This window comes from Gobius niger (genome assembly GCF_951799975.1).
Source record: "Gobius niger genome assembly, chromosome: 17".
NCBI lineage: Eukaryota > Metazoa > Chordata > Actinopteri > Gobiiformes > Gobiidae > Gobius > Gobius niger.
The window spans coordinates 11725419-11745286 of NC_136868.1; the positions used below are offsets into that span (position 1 = coordinate 11725419).

Below are 19868 nucleotides of genomic sequence, written 5' to 3' on the forward strand. Positions count from 1 at the left end.
CACTTTATGTTAGAGAAACAGCAGGCAACTCTTTTGGTTGGTCCAACAATGACGATGGTTCTGTTCGGTTATAGAATAATATAAAACCTATGCAAATAACTACTATGATACTGATGCCTGAACAATACTTTTTCAATACTTATACTAAATTATTTGTCATATCTATAAAACAGATTAATAAAGTAAATGTATTCCTTATACTTCGATTTAATTTCTTTTGCATTTGTATCATCTGTTAAACCAATTTTCTCACGTTTTTTCCCCCCAAATTTTCAATATTTTTCCCAATTTTATCCACTAAATTTCCCCCAATTTTTTCTCCATTTCCCGCCCACATTTTCCCCTTTTTTTTTAAAAATTCCCCCCCCAAATTTTCCCCAATTTTTTTTCCACATTTTTTTTATTAAAGAAAAAAATTCATGTATTTTTTTCCCTACATTTTTCCCCAATTTCGCCCCAACATTTGTCATTTTTCCCCCAAATTTACCCCAATTTTCCCCCCATATTTTTTTTTCTCCCAAATTTACCCCAATTTTTTTTAACCATGATTTTTTCATATATGTATATATATATTTTTTTAATCATGTGTTTTTTTCCCTACCTTTTTCTCCAATTTCGTCCCAACATTTGTCATTTCCCCCAAAATTTACCCCATTTTTTTTGCGCTTTTTTTCATATATACATATATATATTTTTTTTTTCTTTTTCTTTTTATTCCATGTATTTTTTTCCTACTTTTCCCCCCAATTTTGCCCCAACATGCCTCAACATTTGTAATTTTTTCCGCAAATTTACCCAAATTTTTCCCCTTATTTTAAATTTTTTTTCAACTTGTGTTTCGCTCCTTTATTTCTTTTGATGACCAGCTTTTATATTTCTTTTCTGTGCCCGCTTTCGATACTTTTATTTTTCCGATACTGGTAGTACCCTACACCTTTGTTTCCAATACCAAACTGGCATCATTTAACGGTGCCCAGCCCTATATATATACATGTATAATACTAGTCCCTACTTGAAACGTGCAATGTCCCACCTAACGTTTCTGTAATGCTATAATTACTGCTCTAAATATAGTTCCAGCTCAAAGAGAGACTTTATCATAAAAAATGCATCCAGACCAGCGTTTTCACTTGCATTTATCCGTCCGCATGAATGTTTGATGAGGTCAGGGGTCAGTGTGTGTATCCGGTGTTGCGATGTGTGGTCTGCCGTCTCCTGTGCGTCTCTGTCCCTTTGTTTTCGTCCCCCCGGGGCTGTGTTTGGTCGGGACTAATGGCTCGGGCTCATGCAGGTTCACCACAGCGACAACTCCCAACAACAAACCACAAATCACGCCCTCCAGCAATCTCCAACCTTCGCTATCTGACAAATATATTTAGTCTCAGTGCGGCGCGTGCTAAGGGGAAAGGGGGAGATGTGTCGGCATTAATGAAGTTTACAGATGTCAGGATAATTGTAAGTCGTTGAAAAGCTGGTTTTAAATCCATGCACACAAAATCTTCAAAAAGTGAACTTAAAGCCTGTACATGCACTTTTCTTTACCCAGTGGGGAAATGTAAAATGTAGCAACCAATTCAAGTCCGAAGTCGATTGCATTTGTGTTTTTCCTCGTCCAGCGTCGCTCGCCGTCAGCCTATTGTTCGCTCCTCGTCGTAGGAAGTGTTGTTTTGTAATTATATTGGTACGATTTAATTTGCTTAACACGTTTCCTACGAGTGCAACCACTTTTCACCGCATTCGCAGGCCATTACATAACCGGCGCTGACTTTAGACATTGTACATTGTCTCCCCGCGATAATAAAACAGCGCGCGGCCGTACAGGCAGCCACTTCCATTTCCACACTCGGCGTCGGACGAGCGTTTTATATTCGCCATGTAATCGGATCCTATTGATTCTGTGAACTCGAGGTGTCAGCGCTAACAAATGGTGCGGCGCTCATTTGCATCGCCGCCCCTCCACACGCCCCCCAAACCCCCCCCCACCCCCCCTTTAGGACGGGCTGAAAGAGAGGCCCGGCTTCAGAGCAGTTCATCCTCCGCCCCTCTGTCACAAGTCCTGTTTGGGGGAACAGCGGACAGACTGAGTTTGTGATTCTCAATCTGTGGTGAAGGGGCCCAAGAGGAGTTTACTTTTATGTCCTGGTTTTGCGCAATAATCTATGAAGAGTTTTTAGTTTTGGTTTAATGTGATCCTTTATTATATGGCTCTTTCTTGCGCACTTTTGGCAACCACATTTAGTTGGTTTGCATATAACCTAGATCTGTGGTTTCTCTGATCTGTGCTGCTTCCATTTGACCTCGGAGATCGTAATTTCCACTAAACATTTCTTCTTAGGGCACCAAAATGGCTCGCAGTTGCCCTGTATTAACCTCTTACCCCCGATCTTAACCGAGCGCATTTTCTCCAGCTCGACTCAACCCAAATCTAAAAGCCTCTTGACTGGAAAACAGCCTATAGGCCAGAGTAATGCCTCATTTGAAAGCTAAGACCCACAAAACTTATGTTTTTGTTTTTGTAGTTTTTTGTCAGTTTTTGTTGCTTTCTTTATTGTTTTTTCTCTTTTTCTCTACAACCAGGAAGCTGTTGCTGCTCAAATATAAGTTCTTTTAAATGCAAAATTGTTATATTTCAAACATTATTCAGTCGACACCGACATTTATATGGGTCCATATGAGTCTGGTGTTATAAGTGATTTGCCTTAGGTGCTCTGTGCTTGGGTCAGACTGTTTTTAATGAAGGCTACTAGTTACCATAGACATGCACTAGCCTAGCACCACTAAACTCTTCAAATAAAAGGACTGCATGAATAGAAAAAAAGGAAAAAATCTCCTGAAATCAACAATACTCTGGATAACTATGAAATGAGACCCTATGTCAAAAATCCTCAAATATCCCTTTAAGATCAAAAAGTGATATAACATAAAATGTAACAAAGTGCTGTTATTGGAAATCAAAGGAGTGCTGGAAAAAAATGTATTGAAAGTATTGCAATACTTGAAAAAGTAACGATACGAAAGTATTGCGATCCAAATCTGATCCGATATTTTGTCCCAGCCCTACTGTTCGGGTGTTTGAATTCCTTGTGGCCATATTTTATTATTTGTATTTGTTCCTCTGTCTTCAAACTTTCCGTCCTGACAACTGGAACGCACTGTATTAGTCCTGGTTTCGTTCTCATTGACCTTGGTTTATTCCCTTCTTTATGGTGTTAGCTTGTTTTGTGGACTCTGGGTTCATTTTTCCTTCACAGAATCATCCTACCTGAACAGGCCTGTACTTCCCGCGGTGGCATTTGGTGTGAAAGTCTGTGCATGTCCGCTCAGGGCTGTGTGCAGTGGGCTCATGTCACACCGGCTCAGCATCACCTCCGCCTGCTCCACTTTTCTCTCCCTCACTGTAAACGCTTCATTAGACTCTAACAGCACTGCACCACTGCTCTGAAACCTCTGTTATTTAACCAGTCTCTCCCTGGATCCTCCTCATTATGGCGCCACTTCACCTTTTGCCAGTGTGGACTAGATGAGCCTCGAGTTCACCTCTTCCTCCTTCCAATGGCGCATAATCAGCCTTTGCATTTGGTTATGACTCATGGGGGTTTGTGTTGAGGTACATCTGCACAACACCGCATTTTGCTTTCTGTGAATGGCAGACGGAAGTTCTTGACCTTTGAATAAGATGTGGAAGGTGCAGTGTTCGCATCTCTGCAGCTAGATATGATAGAAGTGGAACGATCATAAGAGAGTATACGAAACAGGTTGATGAAGTGATGAAGTTCACAAGCTCTTGCATAGTTACTGTTACTCAACAAGGGAGAAGAATTAGAGATCTTGTACTTTCTTATATTCTTATTTTTGCCCATTTTTTTGTCAAAGTGTCCACCCATTGCTAAGTAGTATTAACTATACTTCCACTAAATTAGAGAGCTCTCCTCTTTGGGACTCGTGTTGTGGAGATTCATATTTTGTCTCTCTACAGTTTGATATCATAGACCTGATTGATTTTTGGATTACAATTGACTCTGAGCATAGCTTCATATCATAACAACCCAGCCCAAGAAGTGACTTCCTGTTTCGATCTAGCACGCCAAAATAAAAGCACCATCTTATTCATTAGTTCAGCAGTTCATAACTTTCTTTCTGCCTAACTATTAACAGACAAAGCACTTAAAATGTGTGTATTTATTATATTCTTGTGATGTTGCAAGTACAAGCTGAACTAATCAATGAGACGAGCTGTGCTTTTATTTTGACGTGCTGGATCGAAACAGGAAGTCAACTCTTGGGCGGTGTTGTTTTGATTTGAAGTTATGCACAGTCATTGGTCAATTAATATTTTTTGTATCAAGATTCACGTCACAGAGAATAAGTCTGACCCCCGCCTGAACTGAGCGCATTGTCTCCAGTTCGGCTTTACCCAATCCAAAAGTTTACAGCCTATTGGCCAATGTAGCGCCTCATAGGAAAGCTAAGACCTGCAAAACTCATCTAAGCTTCTTCCTCATTATGATTGTCCTTTCTGGTTGTGTTTTCATCATGTTTTTGTTGCTTTTTTTGACATGTTTTGGTCTTTTTGGGGTGAGCTTGATCACAGCTACATTACACTGATAAAACTAAATGTCTCCAAAATGCTACACAGATCAATGAAAACGATTAAAAAAAATACAACAAAAAGCAAAGCATTTTCAAAATCTGCTCTAAAATCATTGGAGTTGAGCAAAGAGACCTACAGTCTCTATGGGAGGAGCAGGTGCTAAAGAGGCTAAATGTATCTTGGGTCAGCCTCTTCATGCTCTGTCCTCAGAGTTTTCACTCATGCCTCCGGGACGTTGTTTTTATGTACCTTTTTTCAGAAAACAAATCGTTTCTACAGTTCCTTTGTCCCCTAAGTTACTGAACTGTTGAATTCTGAAGGGAGTGTGTTTTATTAAAGCAACTAGATGCAAGTTGGTCGTTTTTTATACTCACTACTGCCACCTCAGGTCTTAAGCGTAACTGCAGGTTTCAATATTAACCTTGTGCATGACGGCACTTAGGACCCAAATTAACTTTTTGAATGACAGTGCAGGATTTTAGAGGCAGTTGTGGTGAACAGGTCTGAGCTCATTCTAGGACATGGCTGGAACATGTAGGTACATTTTTAATCTCCGTACAGCCCCTTTAAGCGTCGTAGATATTTTAAAAGTCATTTAAGTCTATAAAAACAACTTTAAAAAGACTTTTGGCCCATATATGAATCAGATGCTATAAGTTCTTGTTAGTTGGATTGCAGCGGTCCCTCAGTCAGGTGCCGGTGCTTGAGATTCCGCTCACTCTGAGGATGTCTCTGCTCGGGACGCTCAGTGGGGGCTGTTTGGACCGGAGCCTTCTTCATAGACACCCCTCTGAATGGAGAACATTGATGCTCGTCTCTCTCCTGCCGCTCCCCCTGCCCATGGTCCCTCTTTCCTGGGGATTGTCACTTGTGCTGAATGGGCCTTTCAGGGGTCCAAACTCGCGGGTCCCAGATGAAAAAACAAAACGCTTCTGCCTCAAATGAAAGGAGCGGAGCCACGGGGCCAGCGCGGGCGTTCGTCAGCGAGTCACAACCAGCGCGGCTCATCAGCCCTCGCCTGTCAACGCACAACCACACGTCTTTGAGCGATCAGCGACAGAAATAGAAAGACTCCCGAAACTGTTGCTGATCACACAGAGGCTTAATTGTGCACTCTTGTTTTTTTTTTTGAAGTGTCAGGACATCAAGTGATTTATTGTGCGCTCGATTAGGCAGTGACACGACTGCTAATGCGGCTAATCTCCGCTTCTTTGGGGACGGTGATTCAACTAAGGCTTCACAATGTTGGCAAAATCAACGTGGAGGTGGCAAATTTTTTTATCCAGAGTTGATTGAAAAGTTGGTGAAGTTAAAGTGAATTAAATTATTGACTGTAAACTTTCAGTGCATGAACAAAGGAAACGATACTCACTGATAATCAAAGCTTTCTTCAAACTCAAGTGACTGAAACAATGGGACAACGGTGTCTGTAAATGTGCGTCTGTAAAGTGAAAACGTAACAAAGGAAAATGAGGGATGGAGGACGCAGGTCGCAAGCAGGACTCCACTATTTAAACTTAGCGGGGCGCCACCCTCGACAGGCAGCGCCGAATAAAACCCAGCAGTAACAATAGCAGGAGACGGGACAATACTGTAGTGTAAGGCCCACAGAAACGGACTAATGCCTCCTCTTGGGTTGTCACAAAGGTCTGTGTATATGACTTGGGTTGTCTCCTCTGTAAGACATGACATATGCTATATTTTTGAATAAGGCAACTCTTCTTTCTCACGAGCTTTCTCTCCTAGTTTAAATGCATACTGTCAAAGCCACTTCACCACTTCCCTAAAGGACACCAGGCCCTGTACGTTCTAAATTTTGCTCTCTCTCTGATAAATTTTGTATGAGCAATTTCAAATTTTCCCTTGTCGTCCCAAACTTCATAAAAGCCCATGTTTTGCCCAAGTTGGCGCGCTCAGTTGTTTGAAGCCCGTCTCGCTGCTGCTGCTGCTGCTCGGTTCGTGGTTACGGCGCTCGGGGACTCTGTTTTGACAAGTGTCTTCATTTTGATTCTACATCTCACTCACTCACTTTCTCTCCTTCTCTTTTTTTGTGTGTTCGTGCAGGGTGTACCTCAGCTGCCGTGCGCCAAGGCTCTTTACAACTACGATGGCAAGGAATCGGGCGACCTCAAGTTTAGCAAGGGTGACATCATCATCCTGCGGCGCCAGGTGGACGAGAACTGGTTCCACGGCGAAATGGGAGGAGTCCACGGGTTCTTTCCCACCAACTTTGTGCAGATCATCAAGCCGCTGCCGCAGCCGCCGCCTCAGTGCAAAGCTCTGTACGACTTTGAGCTCAAAGACAAAGAAGCGGATAAGGATTGTCTGCCGTTTTCTAAGGTACACACTCGGCTCTTGCTCATAGGGTCGGCTGGACTGGCCATCTGGAGCACTGGGAGTTTTCCCGGTGGGCCGACGTACTTGGGGCCGGTCAGATCAGATGAGAGATCAGGCCCTTGTTGCACCACATTGACCACGATGTCTTTTGACGTTATTTGAATCTAATTGGCTTGTTGCACAATGTGGCTACGCTAGTTCCTCTGAGCTGAAGTTGTAGGCGCTAGTACTTCCTGTCCGTATTCATTTCCATTAAAATGAGCTTAGACCCGTTCGAATCATGGCATTTCCTACAGATTCTGTGGTGGACGTGAGTTCCTGGTAGACGATCACTTCCTGCAGGTGAACGAGTTGCTGTACTGTGTAAATATTTCCGCAGAGGAGACGTCCATCTTTAAAAGGATCTTTGAGTTTGTCTTGAAGCTAAAGGCTAACATTAATTTCATGCATTACACAATAACACGTTAGCCTTTAGCTTCAAGACAAACGATCGATCCTCTATGATCACAGGCGTCTCTGATCTGAACTCGTTACATCGAGATTTGAACACAGTGAATGATCGTCTACCAGGAACTCACTGCCCACAACAATATCTATAGAAAATATGATTATTGTTTCAGGAAAAGAAAACAGACAGGAAGTACTGGCGCTCACAGCTTCAGGTCAGAGGAACTAGCATAGCCAGACCGTGCAACAAGCCAATTACACATTCTTGAGTTATGATTCCCAGATAATCTCGTATATAATGAGCAATGGGCCTCGCGGATACTATAACATCACTCATGCCACAATCATATTAGCCGAAATAAGTGAACAGAGTTTACTGTAACTCCCTCCAGGATCCTAAGGCCTCTATTTTTTACATTTTAGACAAATGTATGCAAAGAAGTGCATGTTGGGAGTTGTCAGGTGACCCTCGTCTCAGCGCGCACAGTTTGGTAATAGCGTCTGGTTTACATTGAAAGGATTTACAATGTTTTGGCCTTTTTGGGACTTCTATTTTCTCTCCACACCTCCCTAACTCTGTGGTGCATTTTAAGATTGTTTTTTTTTTATTTTACAAATGTTCCAGCAACATAAACAACAAGATTAAAGTGGTGAGGGCTATGAGGCATGCAGCTATTGTCCTCGATTTTGTAGCTTTTACTATTTTAGTTTAAGGGGTTATTGTATTGCTAATGGGCTCGATTAATGTATTGAATAGCTGAATTTTTTTTTAGAGGGCCTGGCTCAGAAGTCGCGGGCCAATTTTTTCTGCCAGTCCAGCCCTGCTCCTAGGGATTAATTTCCCTCAACTGGTCAAAGTATGGCTCAAATGCAGAGGACATGTTCCCCTTACTTAAAGCCACACTGCATAACTTTTCACCCATACTACAATTGAATAATGTCTCGGAACCAGTTGTTCAAAATAAAGAGATTTCAAACCTTTTTTTCAATCGTTAAAATGAAACACTACTACTCCACAACTCTCCTCGTCTCTCTGCCACGTGTCCATGCAGTAAAATAAAAAATACCTCTCATTTAAGTCAAAGGAGTCGTTCATTTTCTGAAGTTATGTGTTTTATTGTGAAAATGCCAGGGTTGGGAGCTCGAACGCCGCGGAAAGTGTTTAGATTCGGGCCAGACGTGTTGATAAATGGCTGTAATTAGATTTGATAGGGAGAACCGCCAGACTGTGGTGCGAGAACTGCGAGCTTTTCGGAGCGAGATGCTGTCAAGTTTTTGGGTCTTAAAGTTTAATTGAGGCTAAAACTTTCCCTCCACGCCACAGAGTGTGAAAGATGCAGTCATTGTCTGCCGTGTGACAGAAAACCATAATTATAATGCAGGAGTAAATAAGCGTCATTCAGGTGCTTGACTGTCCAAAATGTGGTCCTCTCAGAGCCAACATAAGTATTTCCAGGTTTTATTTGCTCTTTTTATTCAGTTTAGATTGGTAACTGATGGTAGTTGGCCTAAGCTGCCTAAGTGGTTGAAAATTATGAGTTTGAGCTGATAAGGTGAAGACCTGGAAACAAAGACTGACAGACAAGCATTCCCTCACACTGATTTACTATGGGCCATTCGAATGCCTCACCTTTTGGCAGGACAAGGCACCATAATAAAACAAGGAGTGCGTGATCCTGTTTAGTTTTACAAAGTTCCCTCATCAGTAGTATTTTACATCACATAGTTTGAGTTATCCAATTCACTTTGGTAATTTCTTCTTATTCGGGATTGTATCCGGCTCGATGGACCAATATTGGGGATTGTAGGATTGTGTAATGATTTGTAATTCTTCATCCACTCAACACATTGGATTCGGACACAAAGGGCAGTTTAGGAATTTAATGATGGTTACAAAGGTCTACAAATATCTGGTGATCTGAAAAATACATATGAAAAGACTGATTACTAAGATTATTCACATAACTGACACCTCGATCACAATACTTAAGTTAGTTTAGTATAGATTGCAATAAATATAGCCAGAAACGAAATCTGAAACTATCCTAAGAATATGAATTAACTGTAAATATATAATTTTTACCCGTCCTCTGTCACAGACGCAGACATTTGCAACTTCCCAAGTGCCTGTTGACTGGCTGCTCAAGGATTATATATGGTGCTCCGTTACTTAGCAACCATAAACTCCTCCCACCTGGATAACTATCATAGAGAATTTCCAACACTTCTTCTACTCCAGAAGCGCTCTGCTGTTCCTGGATTTTGTTGTGAAATCTGCAAGTTCTCTCTGCATTTTCAAAGATCAAAATCATGAAATTCAGTCATTCTGCGCTCGGGCTACGTTTATCTCTGCACCGTTGATTTGTTGGTATGGTGTTTGCCAAAAATGGTGGCTTTTGTTTTAAGTGCATAATTTAAATTTAATATGTCCACTTTAATAAACATTCAAGCAGGATTGGAATTTGCTTGAAGGTCTACTTGGATATGCCTAAGTTTACAACATTGTGCTGTTCCCCAGTGCCCCTCAGGACCAAGCATGACTTCTGTTATTACACTATAAGCTCCCCTCAGTATTTGTGCTGCTTAATCGGTCATTTCCCTCTAAACTCTGTATGTCTGAATTCCAGGACGACATCCTGACCGTGATCCGCAGAGTGGATGAAAACTGGGCAGAGGGAATGCTGGGAGATAAAATTGGAATTTTCCCCATATCATACGTTGAGGTAAGACTTGGCTTCACTTTGGCTCCTCTTTGATTCGCTCACATATTTCATAAAAGCACTAAACATGTCGTTGAAGATTTATGATTTGACAGTTCCTCCCCTTGAGCCACATACAGCGTCTCTTCTACACGCATTAGGATCAGGCTGCTCAGTGTAGATCCATGTCTTTTTTACAAACTTTGCATTGCTGAACTTTCAGTTTTTATCCAGACTTGGGTTGAAAATGAGGCTGCATGGTTTTTTACATGATTTTTAGTTTGATTGGGATTTACCTGGCCCGGCGCTCCTGCTTACTCTTCAAAGTATGAGCATCAAGGACTTTGCTCGCAGCCAATCATTTTATGCTATGTTTTTCACGGCTCAGATCACAAATGCCAATTTGTGATGCGTCACTCAAACACAGAAGACGTGAAATCCTGTAGCTATTGTTCCGAACAAACTTTATACCTTCTTTCAGATGGAATTATAGAGCTTGCCTGTTAATATTAAAATTAGAAAATACTTGTTTTCGTACTCTGGTGAGCTGCCATGTTGGACGGACAATGCATTTCTCTGATTGTTTAATCATATTATACGCCTGTAAACTCGTGGTGATAATGCTGAATCTCAGACTATGCGTCTTTGTAAAGAACAGGAAGAGCGTGCAGTCTGGCCTGCAAGCTTGTGACTCTCAGGTCCACGATGCATGTAAACTGAACTTTTGAAACAAATAATGTGATTATGGTGTGATGCTTGTTGATGTTTCAAATGCTTTGTGTTTGGCCTTTAATGTCCTGTATGTAACCAAACAGCAATTCAAGTGATTATTCATCACTTAAAGTTATGGCTTAGATCTTATTACGTGCGTAAACATTTATCACAGAATGCTTTAAAACCGACTAACAAGCTTTCCCTAAATCCAGAAAAGAGCTTAGTTTTGTCAGAGCCTCTGTCGTCTTTGTTGCTTTCTGGCTTGGCGAGACTCTAATCCACAAGTGGCGTTAAATGTGCTCTCGAGTGTAATGAGCTTACGCCTCCTCACCTTGTATCTGCGCCTAATCCTGCTTGCCGCGTTTGCGGTGAACCTGAGTGTGCAGGTTTCTGTCAGATCCACAGCAAAGGAGCGGGGCTTTTATGTTTAAAGGAGAGGGAGCGGCCGGGGGCACAGTGACAGAGAGAGAGAGCCCTGTGATTAGCCTCAGCCTTTTAAGCAGAGCGTCTTTGATTTTCACCTGCAGTCACACATTACAGCGTCTGAAAGGGTCACAGAGGCGGCAGCTTCAGCCCAGACCAGAAACAACTCAGGCTCAGATTTATTATGTAGAGTCTTGATATTTGTAGAGGTCGTGCCCCCCCCTTTTTCAATGATTTATGAGCTTCAGAAGGATCAAGCCTTTTGTCTTTGTATTTGAGGAAGGTCGTCCAGGTTTAGTACATTAATGATCAATGACTAACCATAGTACTTCTCTCTCACACATGGGATACCAAGGTTTCATCAAGCTGTGCCCCCAGAATAAAAGAGCACTAATAATGAATGTACAGGATGCGTTTCATTTTGGTTAATTTTACCTGATACATTTTAACAGACGGCTGCTCCCAGTCTAATCAATTATTACAAAATCATTTAATGAAGCCCATCATGGACAAACATTGGCATTTCATGGATGTTGCAGCTTTAAGTGTACATCGAGCTCCGCTGTTATCTAACATGCCCCCTCTCTGTGCCCCTGACCCTTCTCTCCTCAGTTCAACTCAGCGGCGCGGCAGCTGATCGAGCTGGACAAACCGGACTCCAGTGGAGACTCTGGAGAGGGCGCCTCATCGGGGCCCCAGACCAACGGGGCCCCGCGGGACAAGAAGAACAGCAAGAAGCGACATTCCTTTACCTCCCTGACCATGTCCCATAAGCCCATGCTGGCCCCGCCCCCACAGAGGCACTCCATGGAGATCAGCGGGCCAGTCCTCATCAGCTCCAGTAACCCCACGGCGGCTGCTCGCATCGGGGAGCTCACAGGGGGGCTGTCCTGCAGCGCGCCCTCACAGGTAACACATAGACATTATAGTTTTTGTACTACACACTGTTTAGATAACCTTCCCTTTAATCAGATTGTCAGATTTTTGCTCCCGTTTATATGGATTAAGAGCTGAACTACTGACTCCACATTTGTGCAGACTAATGCTTGAATTTAGTTAACTTTTAAATCAAACCCACTTTATTTGAAGAAGGGGTGTTATGCTTTTTGCATGTATTTGGTAATTATGTCAAACGCATCTTTCTTACACTTGGTTAGAAGAACAGTTATTCCCAAACATTTCCGCCCGTGACCCCCAAAATCACCAGACCAACGACTCGGGAACCCCAATGTAAAATATAATTCATATTTATAATAAAATCAGGTGCACAACATTTAAAATCAATTTTATGAATGTTTGCTTTGATAGTATGTTTTAATATTTGGCTTGATTTCACAAAAAATATACTGCTTTCAATCAAAAAGACATCAAATTCATTGTTATAAGTCAAAAAATATTGTCTCGAAAACATCTCGTAACCCTCATCTCAGTGTAGTTGACCTCTACTTTGCGAACGCCTGGGTTAGAAAATACTATATAAAACAAAAAACTAAATATCCAGTAGTTTCACTTCCTGCACTAGCAGCTCAAAACACAGCTCCAGGCATGTACTTGATGAGAAACAACATTGTAACTTTGTAAAAAGCTCTGAAAAGTTGATTTTGCTCAATATGCCCCCTTAAACGGACAATCCCTAGTTTAAAAATGTTTAGTATAAGTATTTTCATCTCCCTACATGTTCCAGTATTGTCCTAATGTGTAGAAGGAGCTCAGACCTGTTCACCACAACTGCCTCTAAAATCCTGAACTGTCACTCAAAAAGGTGTTAATTGGGTCAGAATTGCCGTCATGCACGAGCTTAATATAGAAGGTGCAGTGACGCATAAGACCTGAGGTGGCAGTAGGGATTTTTAAATGGCTAGCTTGCATCTAGTCTCTTTAAAATAGTACATTATATAAACAGAGACCATTTCAAAACGTGCTGATATAATAATTGTTATTATTTTTAGCTCCTGTTAACAAAACATTACAGCCCGTGTTTATTTATTGGTTTATATTTTAATTTGGTCGGGACAGTCTCATGCATGTAAACACGCCACACCGGATGGTAACCTATTTTCCATCCATCGTCCCCCATGCGCACTCTCAAACACACTCTCATTTATCCTGGCCTATTGTACATGTTTTAAGTGGTAGGAGAAACCGGAGTACCGGAGGAAACCTACGCAGACATGGGGAGAACATGCAAACTCCACACAGAAAATCCCCGTCCTGGTGGAAATCGAACCCGGGACCTTCTACCTGTGAAGCACGAGCCGCTGTGCTACCGTGCTGCCCGTAGTTGAAATCTTAAAGAAAATTCAAGTTTGTAGTTTTCATAAACAGCTCTTAGCAACAGCAAGGTCTATGTTGAACGCAAACTCAATACACAATATTTACTCTGCATCTAAGAAAAGAAGCACACAGTGAGCTCCAGCGTTCTTTAAAAGGTCAACTTAGAATTAATGAACGAATGAATATTTAAATGTGTAAACTTACGCTACTGTGGTATTGTACATCAATACGTTTTCATTGTTATGCAGTAGTCCTGCATTTATTTGTTCCCAATGAAGATAAGTTGAGTCGCTGCCAGCCCATGGTGTAGGACTTTTCCCTATCAAAGCTTCTGTTGTGTATTAAACATTCGAAATTTCTCCCTGCATTCCCTGAACATCCAAACATGCCGACTTTCATTGAGCTATTTCTGTTTGCTGTTCGCTTGCTGGACTTGAAAGTTGCTCGGTGGCCGGGGTTTGAAAAGGCTTGCCCTTTATAGACGTTTTACTAGGCATGTTGTGGCTTTAGCTCAGTGAACTGGTTAAAAGGACTTCCAACCACATGACTGACTGTCCTGCTCAGCGGCGTGTAATTGCACAAGTCAAAGAAACAATTGACCAATACATGATCATCAACCCACTGACATTGTTGAAGCTTAAGCCTTAATTATTTTTTTTTGTCTGACTTTTATTTCCCCCCTCAATATATTTTTAAATCTCTCTTGGCTTTTAGTCCGACTTCCTCTTCCCCTGTTTTAGTGAACAGGCCGCTGCGTTTGAAGTCATGGGTGCGTGACTCCACTCGTCCGCGAAAATGACTGCAGCTTAGCCTTTCAGCTCTGCGCACACCAACCCAGAATTACAGTAACTGGCAGCTGTTTTACGGCCGCTGCGGATCGGCTTTGAGCTGGTTTTTAATGGTCGGACGCACAGACGGGAGAAGGTCAAGTATATAACCAACCTGCCTCTATCACATCCTTTCATTTTGATTTTATAAGGCCTCGCCGAGGTCAGGGTGGTCATGTCTTCTCCGGCAGACGCGGCGTAATGCGTTAGCAGCTACAGGAACATACCGACGACAGTGGACTGGTCCTTGTAAAGTTTTTTATACATTTTTATGACGTGTCGTTTAAATCCTACAACATGGAAAATGTACTGTACAGTGAAGTATGTGGAGCGTGTTTTGATGGTCATGTTTTTACAGCCATTAGAAAAGATGTCTGTTTCAGTCTTTAAAGCAGTACTAAGTAACTCATGCCCCTAGAGGTCATAAGCGCCACTCCCGGTGTCGTAGCATGTTTCGATTTTTTTACTCATTAATTGTCCGTGGGAGTAAATTCTACGCTGTCAGAAAAGACAAAGGGAGAAAGGGATATTGTATACCCAATTACACAATGGAGATCATTGTTTTCATTGAAACTTGGCTGTTAACGCTGCTAAAGTGGTGCTAGCCCGCAGTTAGCTTTGCCCGCTAGCCTGTTAGCTTCTTCTTCGTGATTCTAATAGTGTGTATTGGTGACTCTGACCCGGTGCAGGAAAGCTACAAGTGTGCTTTTCTGGCCAGAGACACCGGGGGAGATGAAAGACCCCCCCAATCATCCCATTAACACTTGCATTTACCCCAGGGGGACTAGGGAAATGATTTATTAAGGTAAACAAGGGATAACTAACCCTAACCCTAGCCCCATGATCAGGGAGGACGACAGGTAACAGGTTAATGACTATATGTGTAACATTGTTTAATTTGTATTAATTTTTTTACTTTTACTTTCTGGCTCTTTTGCACCATAAGATTCCGCTGCATGACTTTCTCTCTTGTGGGCACCGTTTTCAGGACTTTTAACCATTGAATAGATTTATATTTTTTCAGATAGTCAAGATTAATCTATACCAAGACACTTTTATAGTTTGCTACTACTATAACATGGTGCACTTGTCTGTTGTTCCATTTGTCCCATTTGCAGGGACCAAATGAAGCCAAAACAAATGCTCCAATCTGTTGTATTGAATATTTTTTAGCTTATGTTTGATCTAGTACAGCTGTTGCACTTAAATGCAGTCTACTGGTGACATCTATGCACTGATTTCTTATAAAAGTCGTATTTTTGACAGATCTGATATTCGCCAGAACCTTTTCTAAAATGTTTTTGGAGAACTAAGTGAATGTGCTGAAAAAAAAACATTTGTTGTGGCTGAAACATTAGTCTCTAGAGGTTATACTCATGTCTAAAGGTTCCAGCCTAATGATCGCCCATGCACTCACGGATTTAAAGGAGCTTCCTTTTTACCCCTGTAAGTGATCCTCGTTGACCGCATTTTGTTTGATATGGATCTTATTGTGCTTAATAAAACATTGGAGAGTCTCTTTGGCCTCCCCCTCTCTGCCTTCATCTCTGCTCATCTTCTCAGACAAAAACAACAAAGGTAAGCCCCATTCGCCTCGGGGCTGAGCTGCTTGTCTTGGAAAACAGAGCCACTCCCGTCTCCACAACACTGTTAAGGACACACGATTCTACCCTTTACAACGGGATCTCCAGCCTTTTTACTCCTGAGAGATACTTTTACAGAATAGATACACCAGAGAGCTACTTATGCTACTTAAGTAACAACCTAGACAGTCAGACAGCCAGTGTGATATGAGTGGACTCATCAAGATCATAAATGTCTTCAGTGATAAATGCTCTTAATGTTAACCTGAACTATTGGGCTTGGCAAGTTTATCTGTTAATAGGCCTGTCATGATAACAACACTTTTAGTTTGATACATTAACCTCTTAACAAGGACATTTTCTCCAGTACAGCTTTACCGAAATCTAAAAGCTTCTTGACTGGAGTTCACAGCCTCATTTGAAAGCTAAGAACACGTTCTTACAAGGGCTGGGACAAAATATCGGATCGGACTTGGATCGCAATAGTTTTTGCTTCAATACCAAGTATCGATACTTTATTTTTATCATGCAATGTTTTGTTTTGTTTTCCAGTAACAGTTACAGAGCATTTTGTCAAATTTGGTTGTAAATACTGTTTAAAGTGACGCTAGCCAGCAGTTAGCTTTGCCCGTTAGCATGTTCGCTTCTTCTTCGTGATTCTATTAGCTATTGGTTGCTCCGGTCTGGTGGCAGTCAAGTTGCAAGCATGGTTTTCTGGCCAGAGACACCAGGGGGAGATGAAAGACCCTCCAATCATCCCATAAACAATTATATTACTCCCACAGGGACTACGAAAAGGATTTATTAAGATAAACACGTTACTTAGTACTGCTTTAATGTACTTTTCAATCTCAAAAGATATTACACATGACTTTTTTTCTTTTTACACATTTTAAAGTAAAGTTATCATAATTACTTACTGTATAGCAATACGTGTCGGATCGATCCCAATTATCGTGATACGTATCAGATCGTGGCTAAAGTGTATCGTCCCAGCCCTAGTTGTTACCACATCGTTACTTTTTTGGACTCTGGAGGCCAATCCATTCACCCTGATCCACTCTTTCGCAATGTGAGCCCGATGAATGTCATCTTGGAATATGCCCGTGCCATCAGAGAAGAGGAAATCCACTGATGGAATAACCTGATCATTTAGGATGTTCAGGTCGTCAGTGTTAAAGAATTAACAATGGTGTTCGAGAGGATAGATGCCTTATACAGGAGAAGTTTATTTACCATCGGTGCGGGACCCGGAGACATGAACTCGAGACACTGTGCTAGTCCTACCATTCAAGTCTTTCTATGCTTCCACAGGAAAGGGATAAATACCCTCTCAGAGCGTCATACTGATGCACAAGCAAACATTCAGTGGCTGAGAGTGGCACCTGAGCACCACAGTCAAGGCTATGACAGAGATAGTACGACTGTACAGCTTGAACCAGTATGATAAATAGCGATTTAATGTTATCCTCTAACAGTCAGATGATCTCATTCTTTAGACTCATAGTGTCGCTGAACCCCGTCCTGACCGACTGCTTGTTAAATCAGGTGGGGCCTTATTTTTGGTCAGGCGGTGTTTATTGTTTGTCTGGCATTTATTGAACGATAAGTCGATATAGTTACTGTGACAGACCTAAACATTTATTGCCGTCATTGTGATGTAAATGGAACAAGTTCTGTTACGGGGAGATGATCCTTTTCCATTGGAAGTGGAAATTACAATTGCATTGTGTAAGTGCTTTTATGATTGTAGCAAAATGAAATGTGTACAAACTGCTGCCGCGTTCTTTGCTTGGTAAAATTAATCAAGTTTGTCTTATTTTTCTTGGCATTACTGCGAAGTGAAAACTGAATTATGTGCCAGCTAAAAGCATTATAAACCTGAAAAACATAATCAGTGCTCTCTTCCATGTTGCAAGGTCAGAGGTTATCTCATCTCGGAAACTCGAGAATCATAATTATTTCCTGGTCCCAGGAGACATTCCTGCGCACTGGTTTTCTCGACGTGTGGTACAGTGTTCACCATTATTCCGATACCACAGGAGGCGAGATCAAAACTGGTCAAATTTTTCTGCATTAAAAAAAACATGTTGCCCTGAATCGTTAATAATCCAGCTCCGATTATACCATTGATCGTCTTCTGTGTTGTTTTCGCAGGTTCACATTTGCACAACTGGCCTCATCGTGACCCCGCCCCCAAGCAGTCCTGTCACCACGGCAACGGTCTTCACCTTTCCCTCGGAGACGAGCTACACTTCCATCCCAGTGGTACGAAAGACACTCGTAATGCTTCGAACAGCATCCTTACCCCAAGTAAAATTACGAAATACTATAAAGAATTGCCCAAAATATGAGTTTAGTCCTGTTTTTTATCTCGTACCTGTTGCAAAACCAGATATCTTCACACAACTACTGTCCTGGATCATTGGCGACCGTGTGTAGCTCCTCTTTAATTATTGAAGCAAATAATGGTTTTAATGGCTGCACGCTGTCAGACACCGTCCCCGGGCATTAGGGGTAAGTGCTGCCGGTTGTAAAATAAAAAAGCCTCTTCAACTTCACAGATGCTCAGACACTTTTGATTACATGAAGAAATCGGCTCCACGGGGCTAACGGAAACTGGAAGCAACACTTTGCGCGAGAACGTTTTATTCTTGACTCTTACTGCGGCAAAATGTGGTTTATTTTGGTGATCGTTTTCATTATAGGGGGATGCCAAAGTCGCCTCTACTAATGGGAAAAACTGAACCAATCTATTTTATTTGCTAAAAAATTCGTACGTGTCCCGCCTGACTCATTAGATCAGTGGTTTCCAAGGTTTTTACACCAAGTACCACCTCGAAAACAGGAAGACGAAATCAGGACTAACCTAAAATATGTGTAAACTAGGCACAAACTATGTCTAACACCTAACTTCAATGCACTACTAAAGCATAAATGTGCTTATCTCTAATTAAATGAGTAAAATGTTAAATTACAGATCAGTTCAAAACCTGTGTGTTTGTCATTGGTCAAAGGTTGGCATAAGAACACTATACAGCGTGTTTCATTCGGTTCTCTGTTTAACTAAAATAACTTTCTTTCCCTTCAAATTTCCTTGTCCTCCTGACTTAACTCATTAAAAACCCGCAGCTAAAAATGCCAGAGAAAATCCCTGTTTGGCCCGGGCTCGCTCACTTCCTCCTGCCTGCCCCTGTGCGTGCCGCTGTGGCATGTGGAGTTTCTGAATGACTAGGAATTTCTACACAAAAGGTTTGCGCTCTCGCTTCACTTGGGAACCCTACATGATGTTTTTGCACAGATGATTTCTCCGGCCCGCAGGCAACCTAATTATCTCAGCCCGGGCGCCGGCGCTGGAGCGAAACACGCATCGACAATTCATACTGGGGCACATTTCTGACCGTAGACTTACACATAACAACACTAAAGGCTGTCTGAGTGAGAGCCTGACTTTCTTCCCCCCCGTGTGTCATGGAAGCTATTACTACGGCTGCAAACTGGAACTAGGACTTGTCTTGCTCCCTCCTAGATGTTGTCCTGTCCTTGTGTTTTGGTTTGGATCTCTGCTTTCTCTTACACTCTATGATGGCTTAAAGGAATAGGCCACCGTTTTTACATACTGAGATATGTTCTTACCTTAGCTTTGACGAGTTCTATAGGACCTGTCTGGTCTTCCCCCGTGCCTTCAATCACGTAAACACAGCGCAGACGGCGTTAGCATTTAGCCTCTCCCCCTCTCCTCTATAGCTCCAAAACAGGTCAAGATAGAAGCTACCAAGCTCTTCCACGTTTTCCCTATTTAAATATGGATACGTGAAGTGTTACACTACAAAGTATAATTACACAAAATTAAACAATGTGGATTTTCTAAGCGGATAAAAGGGGGAACTATATTGTAAGGCTTAATAACACCAGGAGTAGTTTGGCATCCGCATAGTAAAGTGAAGATTACTGCGCAGTAAAGTGAAGATTA

At 41.9% G+C, this 19868-nt stretch overlaps 1 protein-coding gene across 1 annotated transcript in view; it reads left to right on the forward strand.

Annotated features, from left to right (window-relative positions):
• sh3rf1 (SH3 domain containing ring finger 1) overlaps positions 1–19868 on the forward strand; it is a 63425-nt gene that overhangs the window by 28453 nt on the left and 15104 nt on the right. The window contains exons 3-6 of the mRNA XM_079574895.1: positions 6656–6931; positions 10003–10098; positions 11824–12120; positions 18053–18163. Coding sequence (XP_079431021.1) covers positions 6656–6931; positions 10003–10098; positions 11824–12120; positions 18053–18163 — 780 coding nt within the window. The remainder of the gene's footprint in view (positions 1–6655; positions 6932–10002; positions 10099–11823; positions 12121–18052; positions 18164–19868) is intronic.